At 38.7% G+C, this 26914-nt stretch overlaps 1 protein-coding gene across 4 annotated transcripts in view; it reads right to left on the reverse strand.

Annotated features, from left to right (window-relative positions):
- The window catches only part of LOC135700972 (tyrosine-protein kinase receptor torso-like), a 152117-nt gene extending 126700 nt beyond the window's left edge, over positions 1-25417 (reverse strand). Inside the window, exons 1-3 of one of the 4 annotated variants that reach the window (XM_065221657.1) lie at positions 25350-25417; positions 24725-25066; positions 10042-10504 (exon numbers count right to left, since the gene is read on the reverse strand). In XM_065221657.1, coding sequence (XP_065077729.1) covers positions 10042-10209 — 168 coding nt within the window. In that variant the 5' untranslated portion in view covers positions 10210-10504; positions 24725-25066; positions 25350-25417. Of the gene's footprint in view, positions 1-10041; positions 10505-24724 lie in introns of all 4 variants that reach the window. The other 3 variants (XM_065221659.1, XM_065221658.1, XM_065221656.1) reach the window with 3 other exon arrangements.
- Between the last annotated feature and the right edge of the window lie 1497 nt (positions 25418-26914).

Here is a 26914-nt window from a genome sequence, read left to right on the forward strand (position 1 = left end):
GTCATCGTTGTTTGAACGAATACCTTAGGCAATTCATCAATGAGCAACATGATGATTGGGACTCATGGTTACCATTTTTCACTTTCTTTTACAATACAACGCCACATACAGAACATACTTTCACACCTTTTGAACTTATCTTTGGTACACAAGCAAACTATCCAACAAAACTAAAACTAGGAACTGAAATTGATCCAATCTACAATTACGAAGCATACTTTAAAGAACTAAAATACAAATTACAAATAGCAAATCAAAGAGCAAAAATGTTATTAGACAAAACAAAAGAGAAAAGAATATCAAATCAAGCAGAATATTCAAATCCAATAGAAATTCAAATAGGAGATAAAGTATGGTTAAAAAAGGAAAACCGTAGAAAATTAGATTCAGTATACACAGGACCATTTACAATAATTGATATTCAACATCCAAACGCAATAATTAAAAACCAAATAACAAATGAAAATCAAATCGTACATAAAAATAGATTAATAGTTTAAATATCTCATATAATCAAAAAAAAATATTTGTAAGACAATTTAGTAAAGAATCCACCGAGCCTAGTTTCAAAAAAAAAATGAAAATCAAAAAAAAAATTATAACGAAAATTGAAACAGGTGAAAGTTCCCAGTTTTATACTGAGGAGTGCGAAACTCGGTTAGTTAAATAAATTGTCGTAAAACCATTATAACATAATTATAAAACAAAATCAAATTTATATAGAGACATCTGGAGTAGTCACAAAATTTAGAATGGTTACATTTCATTTCATTTCATTACACCATTCTCCCAAAAAGGGAAGGTGTCATGTGCATCCCTACAAATAACCACGACAATAACCATATCGTAAACAAACAAAGTCATTAACTTCAATCCGAACAAAGTTCATAGATTCAAATTACATAGAATGCAATTGCAACCATATGCGGCGATTGCGCCACAGCGTTAGAGTTATTTCATTTCCACTTTCCTCTCCCCGCGTGAGGCCTATACCGAAGTGCCAACGCAAGGTGTCATGTTGCGCAGTCGGGTAGGACCACCAAGTCACCAAAAATGCAGACCTGGCAAAGATGCATATTTTGGGTATCGGCACTCCAGTCGTCTCGTTCTTACATGTAGACTAACTAGGATAAGCAAGAACATGTAAATGCTATATAAACCAAATATTTCATAATATACGCGACAATTATCGATCAGCAGTCAAACTCTCTTCACTGCGGTCCTCACTGGTAGATACTCTGTTTAGAGTCTACCATAGTTTGGATACCGCATATCAAAGAAAGCCCTTCTCCAAAGGAAGTCTGTTCGATCGATCCATGTAGGCTCAACCTGCTACAATACCAAAAAATAATACCAAAAAAATGATACCACAATACCATTCCAATACCAAATTAAAATAATGCAATACCAAAACAACACCACACAGATATTATTTTGGTATCCAAATATCAATATTTGCTATTTACAAAGTATTTTTTATGTAATTTTTTGGTATTATTCGTTGGTATTTTACCTCTTAGTCATGCTGGTCAATACTAAGTTTTGGTATCAGGTCAGAATTAGGTATTCATTAGTTATTTTCTTCTGCTGGGGCTAGGGGAATGATAAGTTTATAACAGCTTTGCTCATAAACGAAGGTTTGATTGATATGTCAACCCACATCACATTGCCAAAATCAGCCCAACGTGTCTACCAGGTACGAATTACCACTATCTATTCTAGGAGTAAAAGATTTTTCATTTATTCCTATTCAATTTTCAGGTTCAAAAACCTTGTGAGTTTAAATACAGATGATTCGGTTACTAGTAGAATGAATTCGCGTTTTTATCAAGCTCCTATTGTAATTGAAATTCAACGACGTGAATCGAGTCCAGAGTCGGGTTGCAAAATGTCTCGACTTTCCTGGATATAGAGTATGAATGTACTTATATACATGTACACAATAATACTAATGCAAAATGCAAACTGGCCAGCGTATAGTCCCTGTGGGGATGTAAATAGCCAAAGAAGAATATTTATATTTAAAGGCCTTTAAAAACCACAACAAATAGCTTGATAGCAAATAAAGAAAGCTCAGCTTTTAGTCAGTCATAGATGTCCTCAATTTTAACCTCAAGCTTCAATCCGTCGCTCTGCTCTCGATAAACTGCATAGATCAACAAATAAATTGATTCAAACATAAACCGATTGATACGCTGTTCGCCTTTGTAATGGTTGTGAAAGTTGGACAATAGTTAACTATGACATCAAAAATTTAAACGCTTGAAACCCGAGTAGACAAGAATATCAAATCAATAAAAAAATTGGAAACAGAACTTCAAAAATTGTTATTAATTTGATTGATATAAGAGGTCAAATATCTAAAATAATATCAAAAATCCTATCCAACTATAACAAAGACAATTATTGCCATAACTAAAGATGGTAAAAAAAATATTGCAAATTAATATCCCATTTTGATATTATATCTTATCAACCTATTGGTATGTTGTTTAAATTAATGACATATTAATAATTCTGCTATAAGATCAAAATTAGCTCATAAATTAATGATACCAAAATATCATAACAATAAAAAAATATGCTTTTATAGCAGGAAAAGCAATTAACTAGAGAGGGTCTAGTATAATAGAGGAGTGGACTGGCTGGTTTCGGGCAAAGCGAACTGTCAACGCCAGAGCCAATCGAGCAACGTCTATCTTGATTACATTGGCAGTGTTGCTAGAAATAACCCAGGCATAGGTTGCCAAGGCGGTTTGTTTTGAATCCGCTCCTCTGGTATACTAGACCCTCTTTACTAATAACTTGTTATAGCACACAACTTATCAATAACATAATAACATATTTATAGTAAAATTTGATATTATTCTGCTTTGGTTTTGCTATTCCCCTTTACCCAAGCAGGAACGAATATATCGATACCTTAAATTGGTATGGATGAGCCTGACATAAGAGGTGAAATACCAAAAATACCAAAACATGTTCCCACAACACTATTTCAATACCAAATGATGATAATGCAAGACCAAAACAATACCACACAGGTATTTATTTGGTATGCAAATATCAAATTGTTGTTATTTACAAAGTATTTTGCATGCAATTTTTTGGTACTATTCTTTGGTATTTTACCTCTTATGTCAAGCTGGTCAATACCAAATTTTGGTATCAGATCAGAATTAGGTAATCATTAGTTATTTTCTCCTGCTCGGGTACCCGGGACGCTTCTTTGCCCGAGCAGTAACGAATATCTCGATACCTTAAATTGGTATGGATGAGCCTGACATAAGAGGTAAAATACTAAAAAAATGCTCCCACAGAACCATTCCAATACCAAATTATGCAAATGCAATACCAAAACAATACCACACAGGTATTCTTTTGGTATCGAAACATCATTTTTTGTTATTTACAAAGTATTTCGTATGCAATTTTTTAGTATTATTCTTCAGTATTTTACCTCTTATGTCATTTATTTATTTATTTATTTATTTGTCTGTATCAACAGGCTGTGTAAAGCCCCAATGATAATTTAAGTAACTTATATAGGTAAATCAAAAAATAAAAACTAAGAATAAAATACATAAATAAAACACACAATCATTCACGGTTAACTGTGCCAGAAAAGAACGATGAGAAGTATCTTCGTAGCAGCTGTCGAGGCATATGGAAATCGAAGATGCCCGAGACTCGATTGAACACTCGTTGCAGCCCACCTATTGCACCGTTCATGCCATAGTTTGTGCGCTGAAGTGGCAATCTCAGCATAACGTTGTTACGTAGCGCACGGGGTTGGACGTTAATGTTGACTTGCCCCAAGATTGCACTGCAATCAATTCTACCTTGTAAAGTGTGCGCAATGAACAGGGCCCTAGAGGTGTCTCTTCTAGTTCGGAGAGGCTCCAGATCAATCAGCTGGCAACGACTTTCATAGCTGGGCAGATGAAATGGGTCTCTCCAAGGCAGCTTCCGCAGAGCGAATCGAAGAAAACGGCGTTGAACGGACTCAACTCTCTCAGCACCATTGTTGTAGTTTGGACTCCAGACCACAGAACAATATTCCAGAATGGATCGCACCAAGGAACAGTACAGTGACTTCAAACAGTAGATATCGGAGAAATTCTTTGCTATCCTGAAGATAAATCCCAATGTCCTAGACGCCTTGTCGACAACGTACGAGATGTGCTGCTTGTACGTAAGTTGAGAATCTAGAATAACACCCAGATCTTTCACATGGTTCACACGGTCGATTACAGTGCCGATAAGTTTGTATTCAAATGTGATTGGTTCTTTCTTCCGAGTAAAAGTGATCACTGAACACTTAGTGGGGTTAACCACCATTCGGTTCAAATTACACCAGCTGGCAAAGGCTTCGAACTGACGTTGAAGGAAGTGACAGTCATCAATCGAGTGGATTCGTAGGTAGATTTTAAGATCTTCTGCATACGATAGTCCAAGTTCACGTCATTGAAGTAGAGTAAGAAAATCAAAGGTCCGAGGTGACTTCCTTGAGGTATTCCTGACGTAGCTAGATAGATATTGGACCGGTTGTCACCAATGGCAACCATCAGTTGCCGATCAGTGAGATATGAACGAAACCATCGCAAGAGGTTGCCGCTGACCCCAAGTCTATGCAACTTGGCAATCGCGATGGCATGGTTTAGCTTATCGAAGGCAGCTGACAAGTCGGTGTATATGACGTCTGTTTGAGTCCTCTCTGCCATGCTTTCCGTAAGATACGATGTCAAACACAGCAGATTTGTGGAAGTAGAACGACCGGAAGTGAAGCCGTGTTGATCACCACTTAGATACTGCTTACAATGAGAGAGTAGAGGCTCCATGATGACTAACTCGAATAACTTCGAAACTGCGCTCAACGACGTAATTCCACGATAATTGTCCACATCCCGTTTGCTGCCCTTTTTGTGGATAGGAAACATATGTGCGAATTTCCAACAAGATGGAAATGTACCACTCGAGATGGACAATCGAAATAGGTGAAGCATGGGCATCAGCAAGCTGGCGATATGCTTTTTCAGGAATACGGATGGAACGCCATCGGGTCCTGGATTGAAGGACGACTTGAGTTGTGATGCGGCAGTGGAAATCATCTCGACGTTGACATCCATCGCACCCAGTGTTTGACCGTACAGTGGAACATTACTAGCTGCTAGGGTAACGTGTTCGTCAGTTAATCTCTCATTCGTGAAAACACTGGCGAACTTCTCAGAAAACAAGCGACAGATCTGCTGAGGAGTGGAAGCAACTGCTCCATTCAACACCATTGAAGAAGGTAGGCCGGATTCCTTGCGCTGCTCATTTACGTAATTCCAGAATGACTTTGGGTGTGACTTGAGTTTCCTCTGAATCCCTCGTTGATATCGCGAATAGCATCGACGGCTAACTCGCTTGAACTCATAATTGAGCCTAACGTAGTGACGTTTCAGCGAAAGCGTACGATACTTAGTGAATTTTCTTAATGCGGCTCTCTTGGTCGACTTCAACCTACTTTACGGTGAACTCTTTTCGGAACGTGCCTGTCAATGACATAAGCCAAGACATGTGAAAATGTTTGCGCAGCGGTTTCAACATTATCAGGATCGAGGCATGCTGATCAACACCAAATTTTGGTATCATACCTGAATTTGGTATTCATAAGTTATTTTCTCATGCTCGAGTATACCCCTTGAATATCAAATTCAAGTATTATAATAGCATAACTGAAAACCTAAATATGGTATCGACGAGCCTGAAATATCAAAAAAAAATTAGGTTTTATTTAAATGTTCTACGAATAATGAACTACTTGATAATTATATTATTGTAATAACTGACGGACACTAAACGCTTTTTCTGATGCCAGAATACCATACTTTGTTATTAAAAAGTTATTTTAATATCAATCTAATAAATTTAATAACTACTTTTGCGCAATCTTATTTTAGTTTGAAAAAGTTGGCCGTTATATTACTCAAGCGACAAAAAAACACGTTTATGATGAGGAATTACAAGAAAAAAAAATTAAAAATAGTAGGCGAGCAAAATAAGTAGTTCTACTTAGAAATGCGGGCGAAAATAAATGTTTTTGTCTCATAATTTTTAGCTTTCTTTTGACGCATTATATGCTGTATCTCAGGAAATACGCAATTTACTTTTTTCGATAAGTGTTTGTTATGTAAAAAGGATGGGGGATATTTAAATATATTCATTCTGAGAAAAATATGCTTTAAGTTTTTAAACGCAAATTTAAAATATTTGTTCAATTTTCCCAAAAAAAAATGTTAATTCTAGCATTATTTGTTTCGAAGATGTTGATAAAACTATTGCTTTCTTGAAAATCACGAAAAATAGAAAATGCTCCCCTGGACCGAGGGGTGCTTTGATCGACGCAAATTTTTGGATTCATAAAATTTAGACCAAAATGAACATCTACTCTCCTGAAATCAGAAGAGGTCAATTTCACGTGCCTCGGACACTTGGTGCGGAATGACCCATATGGCTTTATCCTTAAATTACATCACGAGAGGCTTTTCTGTTGGGTACTTTAGCGTGGCAACCATTTATTTGAACTGACTTTGCATACCCCTCCTAATAAATTGCTACCTTTGACTCTGTTGAAATAATTTATTCTGTCTTATACGCATACAAGGTGCTTTCTTTACTATCCGTTACGGTATTTTTGGATGATCCATGCCTAAAAGCATGTACGTCAAGCACTTATACGTATGAAAAGTTATGTACCTACATATACTGTTTACCTTCTGCCATATTTTTTTTTTTTTGTTTATTAAGGAGATTTCCAGCCGTAGGCTGGTTCATCTCCGCATTTTTCTTTTTTTCGACTGTTTTATTCAAAATCCGAAGTAGGTCCAACTCAGCCCGGTGAATGGGGAAAGTGAGACCTATTGTGCATTTTTTGGATATGATTTTTGAATTTTTAAAGTTGAGCAGTTCCACGCAGACTCGCAAATCGTTTCGGATTGATGTTTTTAGAAATATTTTTAATTTCACACAGTTTTTTGTTATTGCCCAACAATGTGTATGTGACTAACTTTGGAGAAGGGCTTATGTAAAAATGACACGCATAAATTCAACAATACATATCTCCAGAACGATTTATTTGATCGAGATGGTGTCTGCGACAAAGTTGCGTGCTTTTCTCGACAAAAATTTACTCTGTAAAAAATAATTGTGTATTTTGGTAAACAATTTGAAAATTAAACAAAAGATAGATCCGAGTAGGCTCTGCCCGCGAACGGTTGGTTTTGTTTTCGCTGGCGCTGATTTAATCTGTTTTCCGCATATTTTTTAATAGTACCAAATCAAAAAAATATTAGTTTTCGCGTATGGACAAGTGTAAATAAAGATCTATCACGTTTTAAGAAGTTTGTTTAGTGATATTGGTGAAAAATCTGGGACAAGAATTTGTTTCGAGTAGCTGTGTTGCTGTGGTGTCGCGTTGGTCTTTGCCTCCCTCCCAAGAAGAGTTTTACCGGTTTTTTTTTCTTTTCTGGTGCTGGCGTTCTGCCTTCCGGAGGATGCACGCAAATGAGGTGTCAGGCAAAAATTCGGTGCAAATGAAAAACTTCGCGTGTGATTCAAAATGTCGTGCTCGATTGTAAAAACAACGCGGACGATTTTTTCGATTACCGCGAGTGAACAAACCGGTGCTTTTTCGGAGGCAGAATTTGGTGAGATCCTTCTGATTTATAATCAATCATAAATGCATATTTCCATATATTACTAAATACGCGCCAGATTTCAAAACATCACATTTCGATATCTGGAAGTGTGTTTGCAGTACCATTATTCATATGATAACGGTAGTGTTTACATGCGGGGCTTATTGTATGTGAAAGTAACCTCGGAATGGACGTAAATTACCAGGCATTCTGAAATGGGTTGCTGAATCTGCAGTAGAGCTATCGCTTTCTAACTCCCGGACTAAACTTGCTTTAAATTATTACATCAAGGATTGTTGTAAGCAAATTTCTTCCATAATACCACTGCCGGCCAGTGGGGGTTAGATTGAATACACACACACACAATTTGAAAATTAAACAAAAAGTTAAAAAATGACAAATTGCATATTTAAACAAATTATATTTCAAGCTGAACATTGCATTAGGTTCTTTGTAACATTGACAGATTCTTTTCGTCGACTTTCTTTTTGTATTTCCAAGCCATGTAAAGACATACACCGAGTTCTTTTCAGCATACAGAAAAGAAGTTTTTATCGTAAGAGAAGAGGTGACAATATGGGGGCGAAAATGAACCACTTTTCAGTCAAACGTGGTCCAGCTCCTGATTGGCCGATTTCATGTGCGTAAGATAGAGATAGAGATAGAGATAGAGATAGAGATAGAGATAGATAAAGATAGAGATAGAAATAAAAGAGGAAGAAGCCAATTGTCACCTCGTCCCCTTAGCTTTTATCTAGCATCTAATAACACAAACATATGTGTTTATGTGCCCAAGTTATTAACGAAAGAGAAAGTCGATGATGAGAATCTATGTATGTTACTTAAAACCTAATGCAATGTTCAGCTTGGTTTGTTTATATCAAATTGAAGCTCAGGTAACGTGTTAACCACTGACAATGTGTTTATGATGGTCAATTCATTTTTTTCCTTTAATTTGTTTTCTGTTGATCGTGTTTTCTGTACTGAGAACCAATGCAACCGACGCCAGGGAAGCAGCTCCCACACATGGGCCCTCCCTATTGACCCATCAACTCATGAACCGGGGACCAACGACTTTACTTCCCTTCCCGAAGGAAGGCGTGATCAGAGATTTTATGCCTCAGAATATCCCGGCGGTGCCGAATGGGATCGAACCCAGGCCTGCTGGGGTGAGAGGTAATCACGCTTACCACTACACCACCGGCGCCGCTGGACAATTCATAAACAAAATTATTATGATTTTTTGAAAAATGTAGCATTTTTTTAAATACTACCGACAGGTATCAATTTATCCTTGAAGCATTTTTTTTTACTTTATTAGAGAGATTTTAGCCGTTGGCTAGTTCATCTCTAAAGTTGACTGTATTTATTTTTAGTTTTTAGTTTATAAGATGACAATTGTTATACTGACATGCAGGTATAGAAAACCTGTTTAAAATACTGAATTGCCAAAGCAGGAACAATGTAAACACATTTAGATGTATATCATGACAATTAAGGTTGGCAAATTACAGTAGCAGCTGGAACACCTATGTAGAATGAAATATAATTTAAATTGAATTTAGCACAAATAAAGAGCAAAAACAAAATTAGTTCAAACTAATGGGTATTTTAACCACCCACGTTGTGTATTTTCATATGGTCTACCATGGTCGATTGTTGTTATGTTAATTATGTTGTTGAATGGATTCTTGTACTCATAGCATTAAGATGTTCAGAAGACCACTAAACAGTCACTTGAACTTAATCAATAAATAAATAAATAACTTTTGCAGACTCAATCATAAAATGCTAAGTCTTTCCCCTTAGTAACTCTATGTTTCTGACCCTAAATTACTATTGCGACAACTGTACACACTAGCACATTAACTGTACCATCATCAATACAGTTCTCTACCTTTTGTCATACTTTGTCATCTCATACTGATTTCACTAGCAAAATCAAATTTCAAACTCACGTCACTTACAAACTAAAACACTGTTGAGGAATAAACATAGAGTTTCGTTCTTTTAAGCATGAACAAATAAGAAAAACATCAACCATTTTCCATCTGGCTATCCCAAATCCCTTTGCCGGCCCTCATTATAGTTTAGTTTTATTTATTAAAGAGGCTTTTTATTTAGCCTTTGGCTGGTTCGCCTCTGACCCGGCCCATATTATAATTGCGCTACTTTCACAAGGTAAATTAAGCTCCCCAATGGAAATAAATGAAATCGTTGCAATCCCCAATAGCCATACTACATGTGAACGCATAACTGTCTCATGTTATATAGAAGTTCCATAGAACATGGGTCAGTTATGCGTGCCGTAGGGGTTGATTAAAACTGCTATATGAATCAAACGTAATTACAGCCTTACCGAATGTGTGTTTCCTTCCACCAGGCATTCCGCAGCACAGGACCCAATCCTGTACAGGTGCTGATCCTCCTGTGCATTGTGCAGCAGCAGATTATCGCAGTTGATGTTGTTGGAGAAGAACACAGTAATGCACAGCACTTGTACGTACTTTAGGACTACAACTTGCATCTTAATGAGATGGATTGCACACTAGTGTAGCCGTACTTCCGATATGATTGAGTCAATTTAGTTCACTTCAATCACGATCACATCTCACGAACGCACAAGTAAATTCATATGAGGATTATTTTAAGCAAAAAAGTCACATGTACTCAGAAGATTAATTTAATTAAAATCACGAAAACAATCATATTAAGCGGTTTAACGAGCACACATTTTCCTTCGCACTTGAGATATTTGAAACTTGTCGTGGAATTCATTAGCAAGCATAGCTGAACACTCCGAATGATGCTGGAGGAATTATCTGAAAATAGTAATAAACGAAAGCTTAATTAGATTTATGAGCCCGTATAGCCTAAATAGGATAAAATTAAAAATTTGGGCAATCGATTCCACATCATCTGTCCAGAAGCCGGGTGGATAGCTTTTTACAATTTTAGACACCTCCTTCTCCCTCCCCCGCGTGGAAGTCATCCATATAAAGTAATAAACATCAGTATGGATCGTGGATATTAGCAACCCCCTTCTTACAACTGTGTATGTCACGAAAGATCACATCTATATTTTTTTCTGATTTGTCAATAACTTTTCACTCAATTGATGAAACTTTGGTTTTGTTTTGAAACAGTTAATAGTATTGAGCTGGAGCTCACTGAAGACAAACAAAATTAATTTATCGTTTACCAAACTCTGCACAGTTCGGGGACAAGCAGTGCAGTTGACAAAGAAGGTGACAACAGTTCATGTGCGTGGGGAATTTTAACTTCCCCAAATTTCCAGCGCCGGTGGTGTAGTGGTAAGCGTGTCTTGATTCTCACCTCAATGGGTCTAGATTCAATCCCAGCCGAGGTCGATGGGATTGAAGGGAACAAAAGCCGTTGGTCCCGGCTCTCATGTGTGTGTTTGAATGGGTGTGATATCCTACGCAGGTGTCTTTCTGCACTTTCGATTGCCGTCAATGGATGGCAATCGATTCCGTCGGTTATTGGCGGAACAGAGACCGACGTTAAATAAAGGAATGAAGAAGAAGAACTTTTCCAAAAGTGCTATAGTGAATCGGAGAAAAATTATCAAAATCGACGAAGAAGTTCATAACGGGAAATGGTAGCGGCTTAGATCGAGTATTGGGTATTATTTGGTTACGCCAAGAGGACGCATTTTTTTTTGCGATACGCTTTCGCGTGTCTTTGATAAATTGCTAGATGGAATAATCCAATCAAAGGGAAACTTCTAAGTCCAAGAGAAACTGGTGGTGAACTTTTTAATCGACGGTAAAGTCTTGGTGCAAGATGTTTGGAGATCGGGTATAGAGTGGGATGAAAAAATACCTGAGTGAATCTTCCCATCGTGGCAGCGGTGGGTTTTCGTGCTTGAAGACGTGGAACATGTATGATTTTAACGTAGCTACTTTCCAAGATATGACGCAGAAGCAGTGATGAGGAAAATCAAAAACTACAAAATCAGGAATGGCCGAAAATCACAAACAGAAAATCACGGCTGATTTTATCTTAGCTGAACTTGAGAGTAACAAAATCACCAAACGGAAAATCAATACCTTGGTATTACAGTCAAAGTAAAAAAACCAACATCCGCCGCCATTCTGGAATCCAAGATGGCGGACCAAAATCCAATATGGCGGCCTCCGGACAGTGAATATGCATCTAAACCCATGCAATAAGGGAATCTACCGCCACGGAATTGGGCTGTTTATGCACTCCTGCATCGACTTCCAGATGTTTCACTGATTTCGAAGTAGAAACATTGACTAATATTTCCTATTGTAGAGCTTCAGACATGAACACACAATCCGCACATCAAGAGAGTCAAAAACCTGCCAAACCACCAGGAAGCACTAAATATGTTAACTGTTAATACTGAAAAACTCAACAACAAAATCAAACCACAAACCGGCACTAAGCGTGGAAGAACACCTACAAAATTCAAAATTTTCCAGTAGCTTGCTACAAATATTGGACGGTAATTTGATTCATTTACATTAATTTGTTTATGATTATATGTAGCATTTTCCTAGTTTTATAATTTCATACGGTGGCATCAGCATTTTGAGTCTGCAAACAGTTATTAATATTTTGACAGAAATAAAATATCTCATAAACATTTCTACCAACCAAGTAGTCAATAATTTGCAATGTTATGAGTAGATATAAGAATCAATTTAAACACGTGGAATATATATCTGCCCGATGAAATTTCATAATATTGACTGTTTCTACATATAAGTTCCATTATTATCATTCAATATTCTCATTCAAAATTCACATAAAAAATACGTGAAAAGCATTTTAAACAAAACGAAATATAACGTAAAAGTTAACAGTTTTACAGTAGTTTTCACCCCGATTTCCCGAAAGTAGTACGTGAAAATTAGGTCTTATTTACCTGAATAATTAGTAGATAATCGAAGCTGGATTTTCCTCGGCTACGTGCAATACCGGTAAAAGTTACGTGAAAAATAGGGTGGACGAAAACCACCTATGTTTTCACGTAATTCGGACGTGACGATTTTTCAAAGTGCAGAGATTTCCGAGGCCAAGTGCGTGAGGTGAAATGGAGGAGAATGACGCAAGCAAGTTGACTTACTGCTGAGGTCAGCAAATTTTAGAAATTTGTTTGAATACTAAAAACTCAGTATTTCATTTTACTGATTTTTTTTTGTGAAATTGTATCGTTTATTTCAATGTTCTTAAAAAGATTATTTACAAAATAATTTAGCTTTCACATATTAAGTAGAATTCAAGTGCACTAACATCGATTCTAACTTTAACTTCATTAATATAGGTGATGTATAATATAAGCATCTTCAATATTTGACTTCGTTTTGTTGGTCCTATGTTTAATAGTGCTGGGCGCAGCAATTCTTCGATAGACAGTCGTTGCCAACCTCCAAGTATTATCGTCATCTTCTGTTGTACAAAAGCCCATGCGTGTGCTACTCGAGGGCAAACACTGAATTTGTGTTGCAGTGTTTCAACCACAGCAATGCAATGCAAACAATTCTCACCGTCCGCACGTTGGATGGTTCTCATCAATGTTCGGTGCTCCGTCTTCTCATTTATGAGCAAGTATAAGCTGGATGGCTCGATGACAGCTGTTTCGTTGCGATGTTGAACCATATACCACAGACAAACAGACGTAACTCTTCATTGTGTATCTTCGTTCATGCATTTAACGGTTGATTTGAATATTATCAGTTCCGTGAACTACTCGCCGCAGCGCTGGCATCGGATCACTTTGACGTTTCTATACATTCTATAGAACTTTTATGCAATATTGTTTACGAGTTAGCGAGCAAGCTTATTTTCCGCGAGAAGCCAGAGAGATGTCGTTACTGAGGTTATATGTTTTGAGATACTATGTTTTCAAGAACAAGTTTTTCAAAGAGTTACGTCTGTTTGTCTGTGCATATACGCTTCCAGTTCGTGCCAGGATTTTTCCTTTCGACCCGTGGTGTTTCCGTCCGCTCCAAAAACAGGCGATGTATTTGTTCACTAGAGGGGTGCTCTCGAACTAATGGTGGGAGAAGGGGAATTTGCTGGGAAATTAACTTGAGGCAGGGAAGGTCTGCGGGGGGAGAAATTTCTTGGTTGAGAAGGGATTGATAGAACGGAAGGGAACCCCGTGCCTGTATGTGACGATTCACTAGCAGCGCTTTGCACTTCAATGCCGGTAGCTGCAGCTTCATTCCGCCAGATGCTCTGTCACGCGCCAGTTGTTCCATTGGAACCCGCGCTAGTAGCCCGCGCCACAAAAATGAGCCCATAGTTGCCGTTATTTTCGCCGTGTGAACACAATACGGATGGATGTCACTTACCAGATCTTTGCCGTTATGAAGGTGTTCAATAGTGTCACTTTTTGTTGAAGATTGAGATTCCTCAGCGAGTGCAACCACGACTGCTGTGCGAATTTGGATACAAGGACATCCCAATTAATTTTAATCCTTGTGCAAATTGAATTGGTACAAAACACGTCCAGGATCTTTATCTTTTCTGCAGTTTGCAACCACGGCACATTCAGTGGATCTCCATCAATGAGCCCGACGTCGATTGCAACCGTTTTCAGTCTGTTTAGTTTTGCACCGGTGGCTCGTTCAAAATCGTCAAAGAGTCCATTGATGCGTTCAATGACATGTATATTGGTGACTATCACAGATACATCATCTGCATACGCCACCTCGAGGTCAGTAACGTCGCTCTAGCTGTTGCAGGAACGGATGAAGATAAATGACAAAAAGTAACATCGACAACGGGTCTCCCTGTCGGACCGACCGTTCGATGGGGAAACACTGCGAAAGATGTCCATTAACTAGTAAACGAGAAAAGGATCAACGGCGCCGGTGGTGTAGTGGTAAGCGTGATTACCTCTCACCCCAGCAGGCCTGGGTTCAATCCCAGCCGGCGCCGCCGGGATGTTCTGAGGCATAACATCTCTGATCACGCCTTCCTTCGGATGGGAAGTAAAGCCGTTGGTCCCCGGTTCATGAGTTGATGGGTCGATATGTAGGGTCCAGGTGTGGGAGCTGCCTTCCTGGCACGTCGGTAGCATTGGTGCTCAGCACGGAAAACAAGATCGACGGAAAAAACAAACCAAAGGAAAAAAAAAAAGAGAAAAGGATTGATCGGCAATTCGTGCAAGTAAACTGACGAAGGTTGTGTTTATTCCCAGCGTCCGCATTGTTTCGTGAAGGATAGAAAGGGATACCCGATCGAAAGCATGATCGAGATCGTAGCTAATCAGCTTCCCTTTTTGCTTCCTCGCTATCAGCTGAGCAATTCAATCTTTCAGAGAAAGGGTGGCTTCGAAAATTGAATGTCCATCGTTGGAACATTTTTGTGCACCACTCAGCACGCGGTGAGTCCTCATCACGAGTTCGAGACGTGCTTTCAGAATCCTACTGAGAATTTTAAAGTCCGCATTCAGAAGGCTGATCGGGCGGTATCCTCGAGCGGTGTTTGCCGTTCCTCTCTTTCGCACTAACACAATTACTCCGTTGGCGAACTCAGGGGGTAGCTCATTTGTCAGATCCTCATTTAATACGAGGTTCAGTTCTCGGTGGATGAAATCGAATGTACGTTGTTAAAATTCGACGGGTAACCCGTCGCTTCCCGCAGCCGTCCTCTTAGCCGATGTACGAATAGACGACAAAATCTCGGATGTTGTAATTTCTGTCACGCAAGCTTCATGTCACTCGGGTACCACTCTCTCGCATCGGAAAGGGTGCCGTGCTCCATCATTTTCTTCTGTCGCTGTGTATAATTCCTTGGAGTAACGAAACAGATGGTTTTCGATTGCTTCGGAGGTGTTTAGAGTTTCGTTGTTTTCGCCACGCAGCTCTGTGATAACGGTTCCATCGTTCTCCTCCATCGTTCTCCTAGCTGAAACGTGCTAATGTTTTCACCTGCAATGAAGGTATCGTTGATGCACATGAAGTTCTGCGAGAAGCTGCGCTGGTGTGCGAGCATCTGTTCTTTCACGCGGTTAATCGTAGCTATCATCGCTGTATTCTGGAAATTACCATCATACGCTTGCTGAAGCTGCGCGAACAGCCGTTGGTGTTCTGCATTAAACTCGCCGTATGCCTCGCGAGATTTCCATCGGAAGAAGGACTGGATTTTTGGCTTAGCGTATGACAGCCAATTTGGAAAGTTCCGTCTCTGTCAGGTTACATATTGCCATGTAATCTGGAACTCGTCGACGTTTTCTGCATTCAGAAGGTGAGGACGCAATGACCAACAACCGCGACCAGGTTCGCGGCCAAGGCTGGGGAGGCATATTTGAGATTCGTGAACGAAAAAAACATGTGTGGCTGCATTTCGCAGTTTTGTGCAGAGTCCATTGCTGACGTACATGCGATCGAGCCGAGAGACAGCGTTGTGTGTTATATATGTGGGCGAGGGAGTTGTGGGATACAGCTTCACCCAGACGTCGCTTAGTTGAAGCTGCTGTATGGTGGATTGGAGAGCGGGGCTGTTATTGTAGCCCGACGAGTCACATGGTCGCAGTACACAGTTGAAGTCGCCGGCGAGGAGTATATTTTCTGTATTGTGCCGCAGAAAGAAAGCAATGGTATTATTGAAAAAACGCTCTCGTTCGGCGCGCATGGCTGTGCTTGACGGTGCGTATATGTTGGCTAGAGTCGTGTTTTCGATGCGGAGAGCAACAAGTCGTCTATCAAAGCTCTTCTCGACATGAGAGAAACGTATGTACTCCTTCAGCGCTATCGCCGTTCCTCTCCTTGTGTGATCAACGTTTGCGACGAGGTTGTATCCAGGAATGGAGAGCTGCTCGTTCTCCACTTCTTGCTGAAAAACGATGTCGAGTTCCATCGTTCTACAAAAAGTTCGGAGGGCGTTGAGTTTCGTTTCGTTGGTGATCGTATTTATATTTATGGTGGCAACGTTGTAACTGGCGAACTGATCCATTTTCAAAAGTCCTGATCTCGCTCGTCGTCGCTGCCGTCTCGCCGTTTCCTAGTTTGGCGGCGCCATCTCGAACGTGTGCTGTTGGTTGACATTGCTGATCCGTCTGTCTCGTTGCCATCGGCTTTGCCAGTAGCAGGAGGTTGTTGACCAGAAGTATTAGACAACGACCTGCTATCGGATGGTTGCTTCGTATGATCGGGGTAGTAAGCGGTGGAAAATGTAGTTCCGATTATGTGTCGATCGGTTTTGTTGCAGGTACCGGCATCAGCTGCTGCTGCTTCTGCTTCTTTGGTGGCGGGTATCTCAGTCCCGACGTAGATTGACTCGGCAACGCTGGTTTTGAGGCTGGCGGCTTCACAATTGTTTTTGTTGACATTGCTGCTGGCTGTTTCGTCGTATCGGCATACGATTTTTGAACAAGCAGCTTTTTGTTCTGTACGCAGGACGCGCCGATGTGGATGAATTCCCGGCAGTGCCGGCAGGTTTGAAGTTGGCCAAAATAAGATAGGAACGGGAATCTTCTTCCCTTCCTCCACTATCACTTCGTGTTTTCCGTCGTGTTCTTCGCACACTTTTTGTGCCAACGCCAGGTCGACAACCTTCACGAAAACACTTCCAAGACTTCGGCTACACTGAATTCGTATCACTTCACCTGGCTTTAAACCCAGAACAGTTCCAACGAAATTTTGCACCTTCGCATAGTCCGGTTTTTTTTGGCAAAGCCGCATAATCTATGCGGAATGTGTTCTCGTGGCGCACCATCGCAGAGTCGTAGTACGTAGAAACACACAACGGCTCGGCGATGAGATAACGCAGCGAAACGAAAAGAATTTAAGCTTGGGATCGACTTCCAGAATTAGCTGTAGCGTAAAAGAGTCTGCTTGGCTCGGAAGTTGAGCGGTAACTGTGTTTTAGTCAATCATCCTAATTCTGCTATTTTACGGAAAATTAAGCACTTTATATATACTACCGTAATATACTACCGTATTCAGTAGTTTGTTGCAAAAGCTACTGAACTTCAGTAGTTTTATTGAGAATAGCCAAATATTCGGTTTTTTTTGTGATTTACTGTTCGAAAACTGTAAAAAAAATCCGAACAGGGAAACTGTGATTCAGTATGTACTGTTAAAAACAGATGGGTTTTAAGTGTTTTGCATTTCAATGCGAGTGATTTGCTTGTTCTGCAAGGTGTGAATTGATGAATCTACGCGAAACTGCACCAGTGCATGCGACACCTAGGTTTGAAATCCAAAACCACAAAAGTGATGATGTACTAAAAAAATATTACATACGATTTGACAGATAGCAAAACGTCATTATCATTTTCTCATCATTTCCATCTGCTGGTCGACCGTAACGTAAATTCATCAATCCCCGTTTAGCAGAAAAAGTATACCAAGTCGAGTATGAGAGGAAATGAGCACTTCTTATTCGCTTTTAGCATATCCATATTCCGAAGCATGGAGAGAGCAGTAGAGAAACCACAGGTCTGATAACCGTGGTAGGAGTCCAGTCGGCTACCTTTACCGCAGCTCGGTATATCGCATCCTCCGTTCATGCGGTATCCACTAACATCCATCGATGATGAATCCCTCATAATTGTAAGCAAATCTTACATCCTTCGATTGGATGTACCCCCCCCCCCCTTGATGCGCACGGGGACTTTCTTTTGGTCGTCAAGTTATCTAAAAAAATATTCATGTCGTGCCTAACATTTTCAACTTTAGTTTTTTTTATGTTTCGTACTTTTCAAAAAATAACTTTTGATGCAAGATATGACATTACATCAGATAAGTATAAGGAGAGTTCAATTATAGTTCTGAGAAATTTTAACTCTTTGGAAAACTTAAGAAGCTGACAAGTTCAGATGACCCACACCCACACGTCTAAATTTCAACTACCAACTGAAGCAGGTTTTGAAATATCAAATTACACGTTTAATCATCTGAAATTCAATAAATCAAAGCTGAAATTTATACTTTCAAATCAAACTGTTTACATCCATGTAAAAACACATATGCATGTAAAATTGAATGTAAATGAATGCATTATTAAATACTTCATTTAAAATTAATGCTTATTTACTGTACGTTTACATCAATGTACCAAATATAAATAAACAATGTTTTTGCTGTGCAGGAATAACCCCAGAAAACTTCTATACCTACATCATAATATCTAAATCAAAGACTTCAATGAAAAGAGCAAATTACCAGTTTTCTAGAAATTTGTTCAAGATCATTTGAGCTCGTTTTTTTCTATAGAAAGTTTATGGAAATTTATAAATGCTCGACATATAAGTTCAAAGTCAGTGAACCCATCAATGTTTATCAGGACCGTTTTGAAAGCTTCGTATCTTTTAAACTTGTTGGATATTTTGTCAAAACCCCATTTATTTTACTTCAAAAAACATCCCTAGTTACCTGCGCTGAAATCCTGAAACGACCTCCGATGTTCTGCAAACCCACTTATAAAATCTTCTTAGTACATCCCTGTAATAATGCATCCCTGTAGTAAGTGCAACTAACTTTTACTTGAAGTTCCTGGAACTTCACTTTAGAAGTTCTGCAGAAAACACAACAAGTTCATCGCTTATGAGTCTTGGTCCTGATTGAAGTATATACTTTTAATCATTTTGTGCTTTAAAGTTATCAGAATCATCTCTAAAACCAGACTGGTCCCGACATTGAAGCCTTGCAATTCTTAAGAAAACCCACTTGATCCGCCAAAGCTCAACAGGAGGAGGCACTTACATCATATCCGGCCTCTGTGAGCATGGTTGGTTTCTTAACATGAGAATTTATTAGAAGATGCGCAATATTGGATCCTCTTCATATATGATCACCAATGATGGGGTTTTATCTTAACACAGATTATATACACAGGACAGTTGGAATTTTTTCGGGGAGTGATTCATCCGCTCCTGGGTATACAACCGTCAATGATCTTGTTATTAAATTTTTATGTCGCCCGATAGATTTCGGCACGAATTACCTTCATTTGTTTGCGAATATAATGTATTCAACATATTTAACTTGTTCACGTGGCAAGTAATGCAAAATTTGAAATTTTCGCTCCACAATACTTAAACGATTCCAAATCGGATCCTGCCTAACCTCTCAAATTTTGAACCCATTTGGTGAGAAACTGAGATGGCACAAACCATTTGAAGTTTGTATGGGAATTACTATAGTAAAACCAAGATTTTTGTTCATGTCTATCCAATAATTCACCATATTAGTCTGCTTCAAAAGCTTTCAATTTTCCCTGCTACAACTTTGCTTAAGACCGCTTTTTGATTAAATGCAAGGATCGAAAGTTATCAATGGTTCAATGCGCTGATGTCTTATGATCATGCTCAGGCATTGGTGTTTCTAGGGCGTTGAATACGACACAAAAATCATGGCTACTATATCACACTGCAAAATACAGAGTTGCCTACAGAGCAGCTGCTTGATCATGTCATGTCATGTCTTAAATAATTAATACCTTTTTCCTGTCTCGTTTTACATAGAAACGATCTTGAGCAAAGTTGTAGCTGTGAAAATTTTCTATAAGAATGGCTATCGAACTGTTTCGCCGCTCAATATGGAAAAAGACTAGAAGGAAATGAACAAAAAATTGAGTTTTCATAGTAATTTACATGTAAACTTCATACCCTATTTTCATTGCGGAATACCTGTTTTTTATCCATATTAATGTATTTTCATTATTACGTATTTTAATGTTCTGATATATTTCATTTCTCCATTACATATGTTCACTATATATATATATAAATAAATACTGGGTTGGGAGGGAGCATCAGGGTATCATTTGACCTGGAACTGGACGATTGGAGTGGTATGACAACCGGAGTCTAGGAGGGAATAAACACTATCATTTTCTTTATCCTACCGATTCGATTGTGATGGTGTGAATTCTACTCCAACAGTTTCATGGAGATTGACGCGCCCTTCTTAACAAACCATCCTGTAGGAAGCTTAATAAGTATTGCGAATTGCGTTATTCGATTTGTTGGATCGTATCGTTGGAAGGAGATTCTTAAATTCTCGTGGATTTCGCGTAAGTGCCTCTGCTTACGGGTCCACCCCACCGTTTTTGGCCCTTCATACAGCGATATTGTGAATTCAGATCGGTAGCTCAAATTGATCTTGCTATTAAGTGGAGCTGCATACAAGACAAGATCTTCGAAGGGATGGTGGCTACCTTACATACATACATACATTTACATGTAAACTTCATACCCCGTTCACATTACAGCGCATATCACGTGATATAGGCTGTCTTGCAATGAGCACTTATACATCTAGTTTTCACTGGAAATCCTATGTATGAGTGCTCATTGCAAGACAGCCTTTATTACGTGATATAGGCTGTAATGTGAATGGGGTATCAAATGGCTTGTGCGAAGTCGGTTTCTAACCAAATGAGTTGTACCTTTGGGAGACTAATCAGGACCCGATTTGAAACCATTTAAGCACTGTGGAGTGAAAAAGTCAAGTTTTGCATCAGTCTAGTGGACATTGATTAGACCTCCCCTCCCCCCCCCCCCACCAAGATGTTCAAGTGGTATGTGGATGGCTCCACATGAGACCTCACAAAGAAGTTCATTACTGACCATACCAAGTGCTCAGGACCCCATTGTTCACATCCAGCCATGTTCCGGGTACTCCCGGGGAAGCAGCCAGTTCCTGACTGAGACAGAAACCATAATGCGATTTTATAGGTCATCCCAACAAACAATTCAAAGTCACAAGCATACATATTGAATAAATGCTGTATAATAGTGTACAATGCTGAATAAAACAGGATGTTTAATTATGTGCTGTAAAAAGCTCATTGAGATCGATAGATGCGCCTTTATTCCGCTGTTTGCTCTGATATTATTAATTTACTTATTAAAAGCTTTATAAACGTTGACTGTTTTCCTGATTCAGAACCAGAAGTTTGATCTAATAACAAACTGAATAAGTGTAATTTTCACATATATTGACGCTTTAATTCGACTGTTTTCAATTGATTTAATAAAATGCTTTATTAGACGTCTTATATATGTTTTCTAGCTCCATTATTAGATTTCATTGCACTGCTTTACAATATTGCTGTATAAAGGTGAATACAGTCAGCAAAATAGCTCTTATAACACTATGCGTCCATGTTGTAATTGCATGCCTTGTAAATGCTTTATAAACGACGTATTAGATTCATTATTCCACGACACTGATTCAGTCTTTTTTTTTTCCTCTGTTCGGGACCTAACACTACTGCGACCAGTAAATTGATCTATTTTAGTATATCCCGTGTCCTTAGTTTAGTGCATGTCGTATTACTCCATCAATATTGAGAAATGATGAAGTTGCTACTCTTGCATTTATCGCAAGGATCCGACTCTAATTGAAAGGTCCCGCTATTTATACCCTTCGGAGTGTTGAAACACCCTCCAAAGGCGCGCCCCTTTGTCAGTCAAAATTGGATTCCTTAGTAACAAAATCTAGCAATAACACCGATAATGACAATGCATCAGAACCCTAGTCTTAACCACTTCAAACTAGAGAACAACGAATAGAAGATTAGGAATCACATAGATGAAGACTAACTAATTTTTTTCTTGTTTCAACATCATCCTCGGTAGACAAAGCCGAGTCTTGTCACTATCAACAAGGCATAAGTATATAAAGTAAGATGTGTTCCTTGGATTACTGAAAAATCCTGTTCCCGTAGTTTGAAGTATTCAGGACTAGGAATCGGTGGTAGATCTTACATCCCGTAACGTACCACGAAAAGGTGATCTACCCACGTTATGGGGCTGGTTCAGTCTTACAACAAGACAAAATCCGTAGAATAGTGGTTACCGTTTCCGCTTTCCAAGTAGAAGGTCGTGAGTTCAATCCCTAGCGCAATCCTTTTTTATTTGTGTTCTAAATCGTGATCATCGATCCCATCACTCACGGTAACAAATTCATTGATTAAGTTTAATAAATAACCCAGCATCCTTTCCTTGGAAATTGGAGAGGTGAAGAGGTAGAATTGGTCTCATGTAAAACAACGATGAATGAATTAATGATTCCGACTGGACCTTGGGACGATCTGCTGATAGGTATTCAGTTTCAAGCAAGCGTTTATTGAATATTGATCAGCCCATATGGTGTATACTAGGATAGCTCAGATGGCAAGGCAAGCGGCTGGTAATCGGAAGGTATATGGTTCGAATCCCAAGCAACGGACATGTGATGAAATTTCTAATATCTGTATGGTGCCGTGCTTCGTCAAAAATAATGAAAACAGTCACTTAAGAAAATAGCTGTCTCTCTAATCTGCCCTCTTTCTACCGTTCTTTATTTTCCCTCTTCTACCGTTCTTAATTTTGCTGCAGTTGAATAATCGTTTAATAAATGTATAATAGTGTATAACTTAAACGTTACTTCACATGATAATCAAGCGTATACATCATCGCAAAGATGTCCAATACACGCTGAATAATAAAACATTTGATCGAATAAGCTCTGTTACAACTCATGGAAGTCAAATAAAAGCTTCTCGACTACCTTCACCGACGACACCATGTTGTGGTTGAATAAATTCTCCAGATTTGTGTGAACAAAGCCTGAACAGAAGTTATTTTTTTAAATTGTACAAGTATTATTAAGCATGCAGTTGAATAAAATCGTCGCGAAGTCGTTTCTTCAATAGAGGCGATTGTTTGTTGGGATGTTATGTTTTATGTTACATCAGAATTAAATTACAAAATCCTGGTTGAAATGGGACATATAGAGCGTCCCAGATATGGTAATATCCGGATCAACCACTGAGGGATAGCCGGTGCTGGTGGTATAGTAGTAAGCGTGACTGCTTTCTCACCCCAATGGGACTGGGTTCAATCCCAGCCGAGGTCGGTGGGATTTTTCTGAGGCATAAAAATCTCTGGTCACGTCTTCCTTCGGAAGGGAAGTAAAGCCGTTGGTCTCGGCACATATGTGTTGAATGGGTGCGATATCCTACGCAGGTGTGGAAGCTGCCATTGCACATTCGATATACGTCAATGGATGACAATCAATGGCATATTAGATTGCGGAACAGAGACCGACGTTAGATAAAGGAAAGAAAAGAAAAAAACACGGTGGGAGTAGCCAATTTCAAACTAGAAGCCAACACACATCATGGGACGCATAACATTATTAAAGAAATGCAATACAAGCTAATTGCTGGTCACATTAAGAACCCAGGACCACATTGGACAACAGCTGGACATGTTCCGGATACCACCAGAGATGTGGCACAAAATTTAATTAAGTAAGAAGGGTCTTACCATAGGGTGGATAAATTTATTTTAGGTCACCCGTGACATTTCCGGTGATGAGATTTGAACTAGTGAGTAGTGACCATTAGCATGAGAGGCATGGATGCTGACCACATGGATGCTACGCTAATTAATAGTAATTCCATTTCCACTAAATTTGCTCCTTAATTGATTTAAATTGTATTACTTAATCACTTCAAATAATGCTGAACTTTACAATTGTAGGCCCACAGGATCCCGACCTGTTGAACACGTTAAGCAACCCGTCGCAAAGTATACCATACTGGGTAAACGCGTTCGATTTTCATATCATGCTTTCGCCTTTTTTTTCGGGTTTAATATACAAACACAATACAAAAAGGATCAACCAAGCAGCCTAACAGATGAACGTTTTTGTTTCTATTTTTTGAAAAATGAGAGACTACTTTGATCACTTTTAAATTACACAGCAAAAAAATAATTTGATATCACATCAAAGTGGACATGCACTTCAATCGTGTCGAAAATATGGTATAATATTACTTGCCAAAAAGCACAAAATTATCATTAATACAGTGCATGAACTGACATTACACTGCTTTTACTGCATTTGTTTACTTTTGTGGCCATAAAAATTACATGAGATTATCGACATGATTGTTGTAATATTAAAATTTATTTTTTGCTGGGTATTTATAAGTTGCTCAAATTTACACAAAAATAATAATCTGTATTCGAATCTGAATTGACTTATAGACAATTTACTATGTTTTGATGTCAGTTGAAGAAGTGTTTTTAACCTTACCTTCTCCACAGGTTAGTGAATCTCACCAGGACACAATTTGCGAATAGTTATATTGATTTTCTCCACGTTGTGCAGCTCTCAGCAACTACATAACTTCACAACTTTACCAAACTAATCAAAACTTTCAATATTTAACGGCAATTGACTTCCAAGCATTGCGTAAAGTACGCTTTAGATTCTCGTCGAGAAAAATGTAGCATTATGATCTCATTGTTTCGTAGCCTTTGATGTTCATCAAAATCTGCTGGCTTTCACTAAAAGGAATCTTTTTACACCACTCGTTTTGAACAACGTTACACCGTTCGTTTCCCATCGAATTAATACCACTACTCACTCGTGAATCTAGGTATAGACAATTCGTGAATATTTATTTCAATTCAATGAATTCAAAAATTGAAATTCCGCTTTTATTTGCTGAGTGCTACTGTTCTGTTGTACAGGCAACGTGTATCATATATTTGGAAATATTGAGCCTCATGGACATTTCAAAAATGAAACGTGGGTCTGTAAATCGTTCAAAATCAGTTATTTTATTTTGAACCTCTCAACATGCAATCAGCAATTAACGATATTAATGTTCTTGGTTTGTATTTCTATTCGTTTGAAATTCACTTCACATTCTCACATTCTACGAATTTATCAGGTGCACCTTTTGACCCGACCGTACCGATTACGCACTCGAGACTGACTGACTGACTTGATTGGACCTGATAGTTGACCAGCCGGTAGGATATTATTCTGAACTACATACAGAAGAGCTGCAGACACGGATACAACAATAGTAGCAGTAGGTATTTATAACCGACGAACTATTACACGAAGTACTACGGCAATGCTATTGCATTCGGAAAAGCTCTATTTCTCTTCCGTGTAAAAGGATAGTAGAAGTGATAAAAACTGATGGTCGGTAAAGCCGAAACCTATATAGGGGAAATGGATGTAATGTCGGCCTAAATGCCCCTAATTTGGGCCCATACATAAATTCAGCAATCGACTAAATTTTCAATAGCGACCAAAAATAACCATTAGTACCGTCCTAATGACGCGTTCATCTAGATAAAATTGATAAATAGCAGATTTTTAGCGATGGGCCCAATCTTAGATCTATGGGCCAACATTAGAGCCATTTTCCCTTTATTTATATTTTCATGCAAATCAAAGACTAATTTCAACTAGTTGCATTGTTTATTAAATACCTAAGCATATCAGTGTGTGGGAAAAATGCACAGAGGATGCTTCATGTTAGATATTTCGTGATCAACATTTCAAAATGGCGAAACTGCTTTTGCAAACAATGACTGAAGCCGTCGATTTCTCGAAATAAAAAGTCCATGTATGCAAACTAGCAACATGTTCGTCTACCAGCATTGTTTACAAAAGCAGTTTTGCCATAATGAAATGTAGGTATCGATTTGTTGTTTGTAATCATGTCAGTCACTCCTCAACATCTACTGACCACCAGTTTCACCAAAATGAAGCTCCCTAATGTATGTACCTACTATCATCCATAAAGAGGCAAATAGATAAAGCATCAAACATGTCAACGTTAACTATCGTTTACTGCAAAGGAATATGTAGTTATGCAAATTTGGGCAATTATGCCATGCTTGTGGTTTCTTGGAAAATTATTTTTTGTATTTGGAGTGATGCAAATCAATCGAAGCTTACACTACAGACAAACAGCCCTAACACTCGACATCCTTTTCATCGTTCACTTAGGAATCATCCATAAATTACGTAGCATATTTTTGAGCAATCGTTGACCCCCCCCCCCCCTTTCCTTCCTTTTAGTGTATTTTGCTATACCTAATACATATCCGGTATCGGAGACGAGCCAGCCAAGGGCTGAAAGTCTCCTTAATAAAGATATAAAAAAAAAAAAAAAACATATCCGGTCACAACATCTGAAAGCTCCTCTCCCCCCTCAAATGTTTCGTTATTTTATGATTGATTTTTTATTAGATGGCATTGAGTTATAACTTCTCTGAATGCCCAAGTCGACAGTGAGCATTCATAAGGGCGTATACGCGATGATCGCATTGCTACAGCTAAGCGAAACAATTTTCTAGAATTTGTTCAATGCAGAGTTGTAACAGGTTGTATTGGCTATCAAAAGCAACAGCAAATGCACCGAGAAACGTTAATTCTAGTGAGTTATTAACAAAAGAGAAAATGGACGAAGAGAATCGA

The sequence above is a fragment of the Ochlerotatus camptorhynchus genome, unplaced genomic scaffold (assembly GCF_037179485.1).
Source record: "Ochlerotatus camptorhynchus isolate MF236.1 unplaced genomic scaffold, CSIRO-AGI_Acam_v1.1 ptg000146l, whole genome shotgun sequence".
NCBI classification, from domain to species: domain Eukaryota; kingdom Metazoa; phylum Arthropoda; class Insecta; order Diptera; family Culicidae; genus Ochlerotatus; species Ochlerotatus camptorhynchus.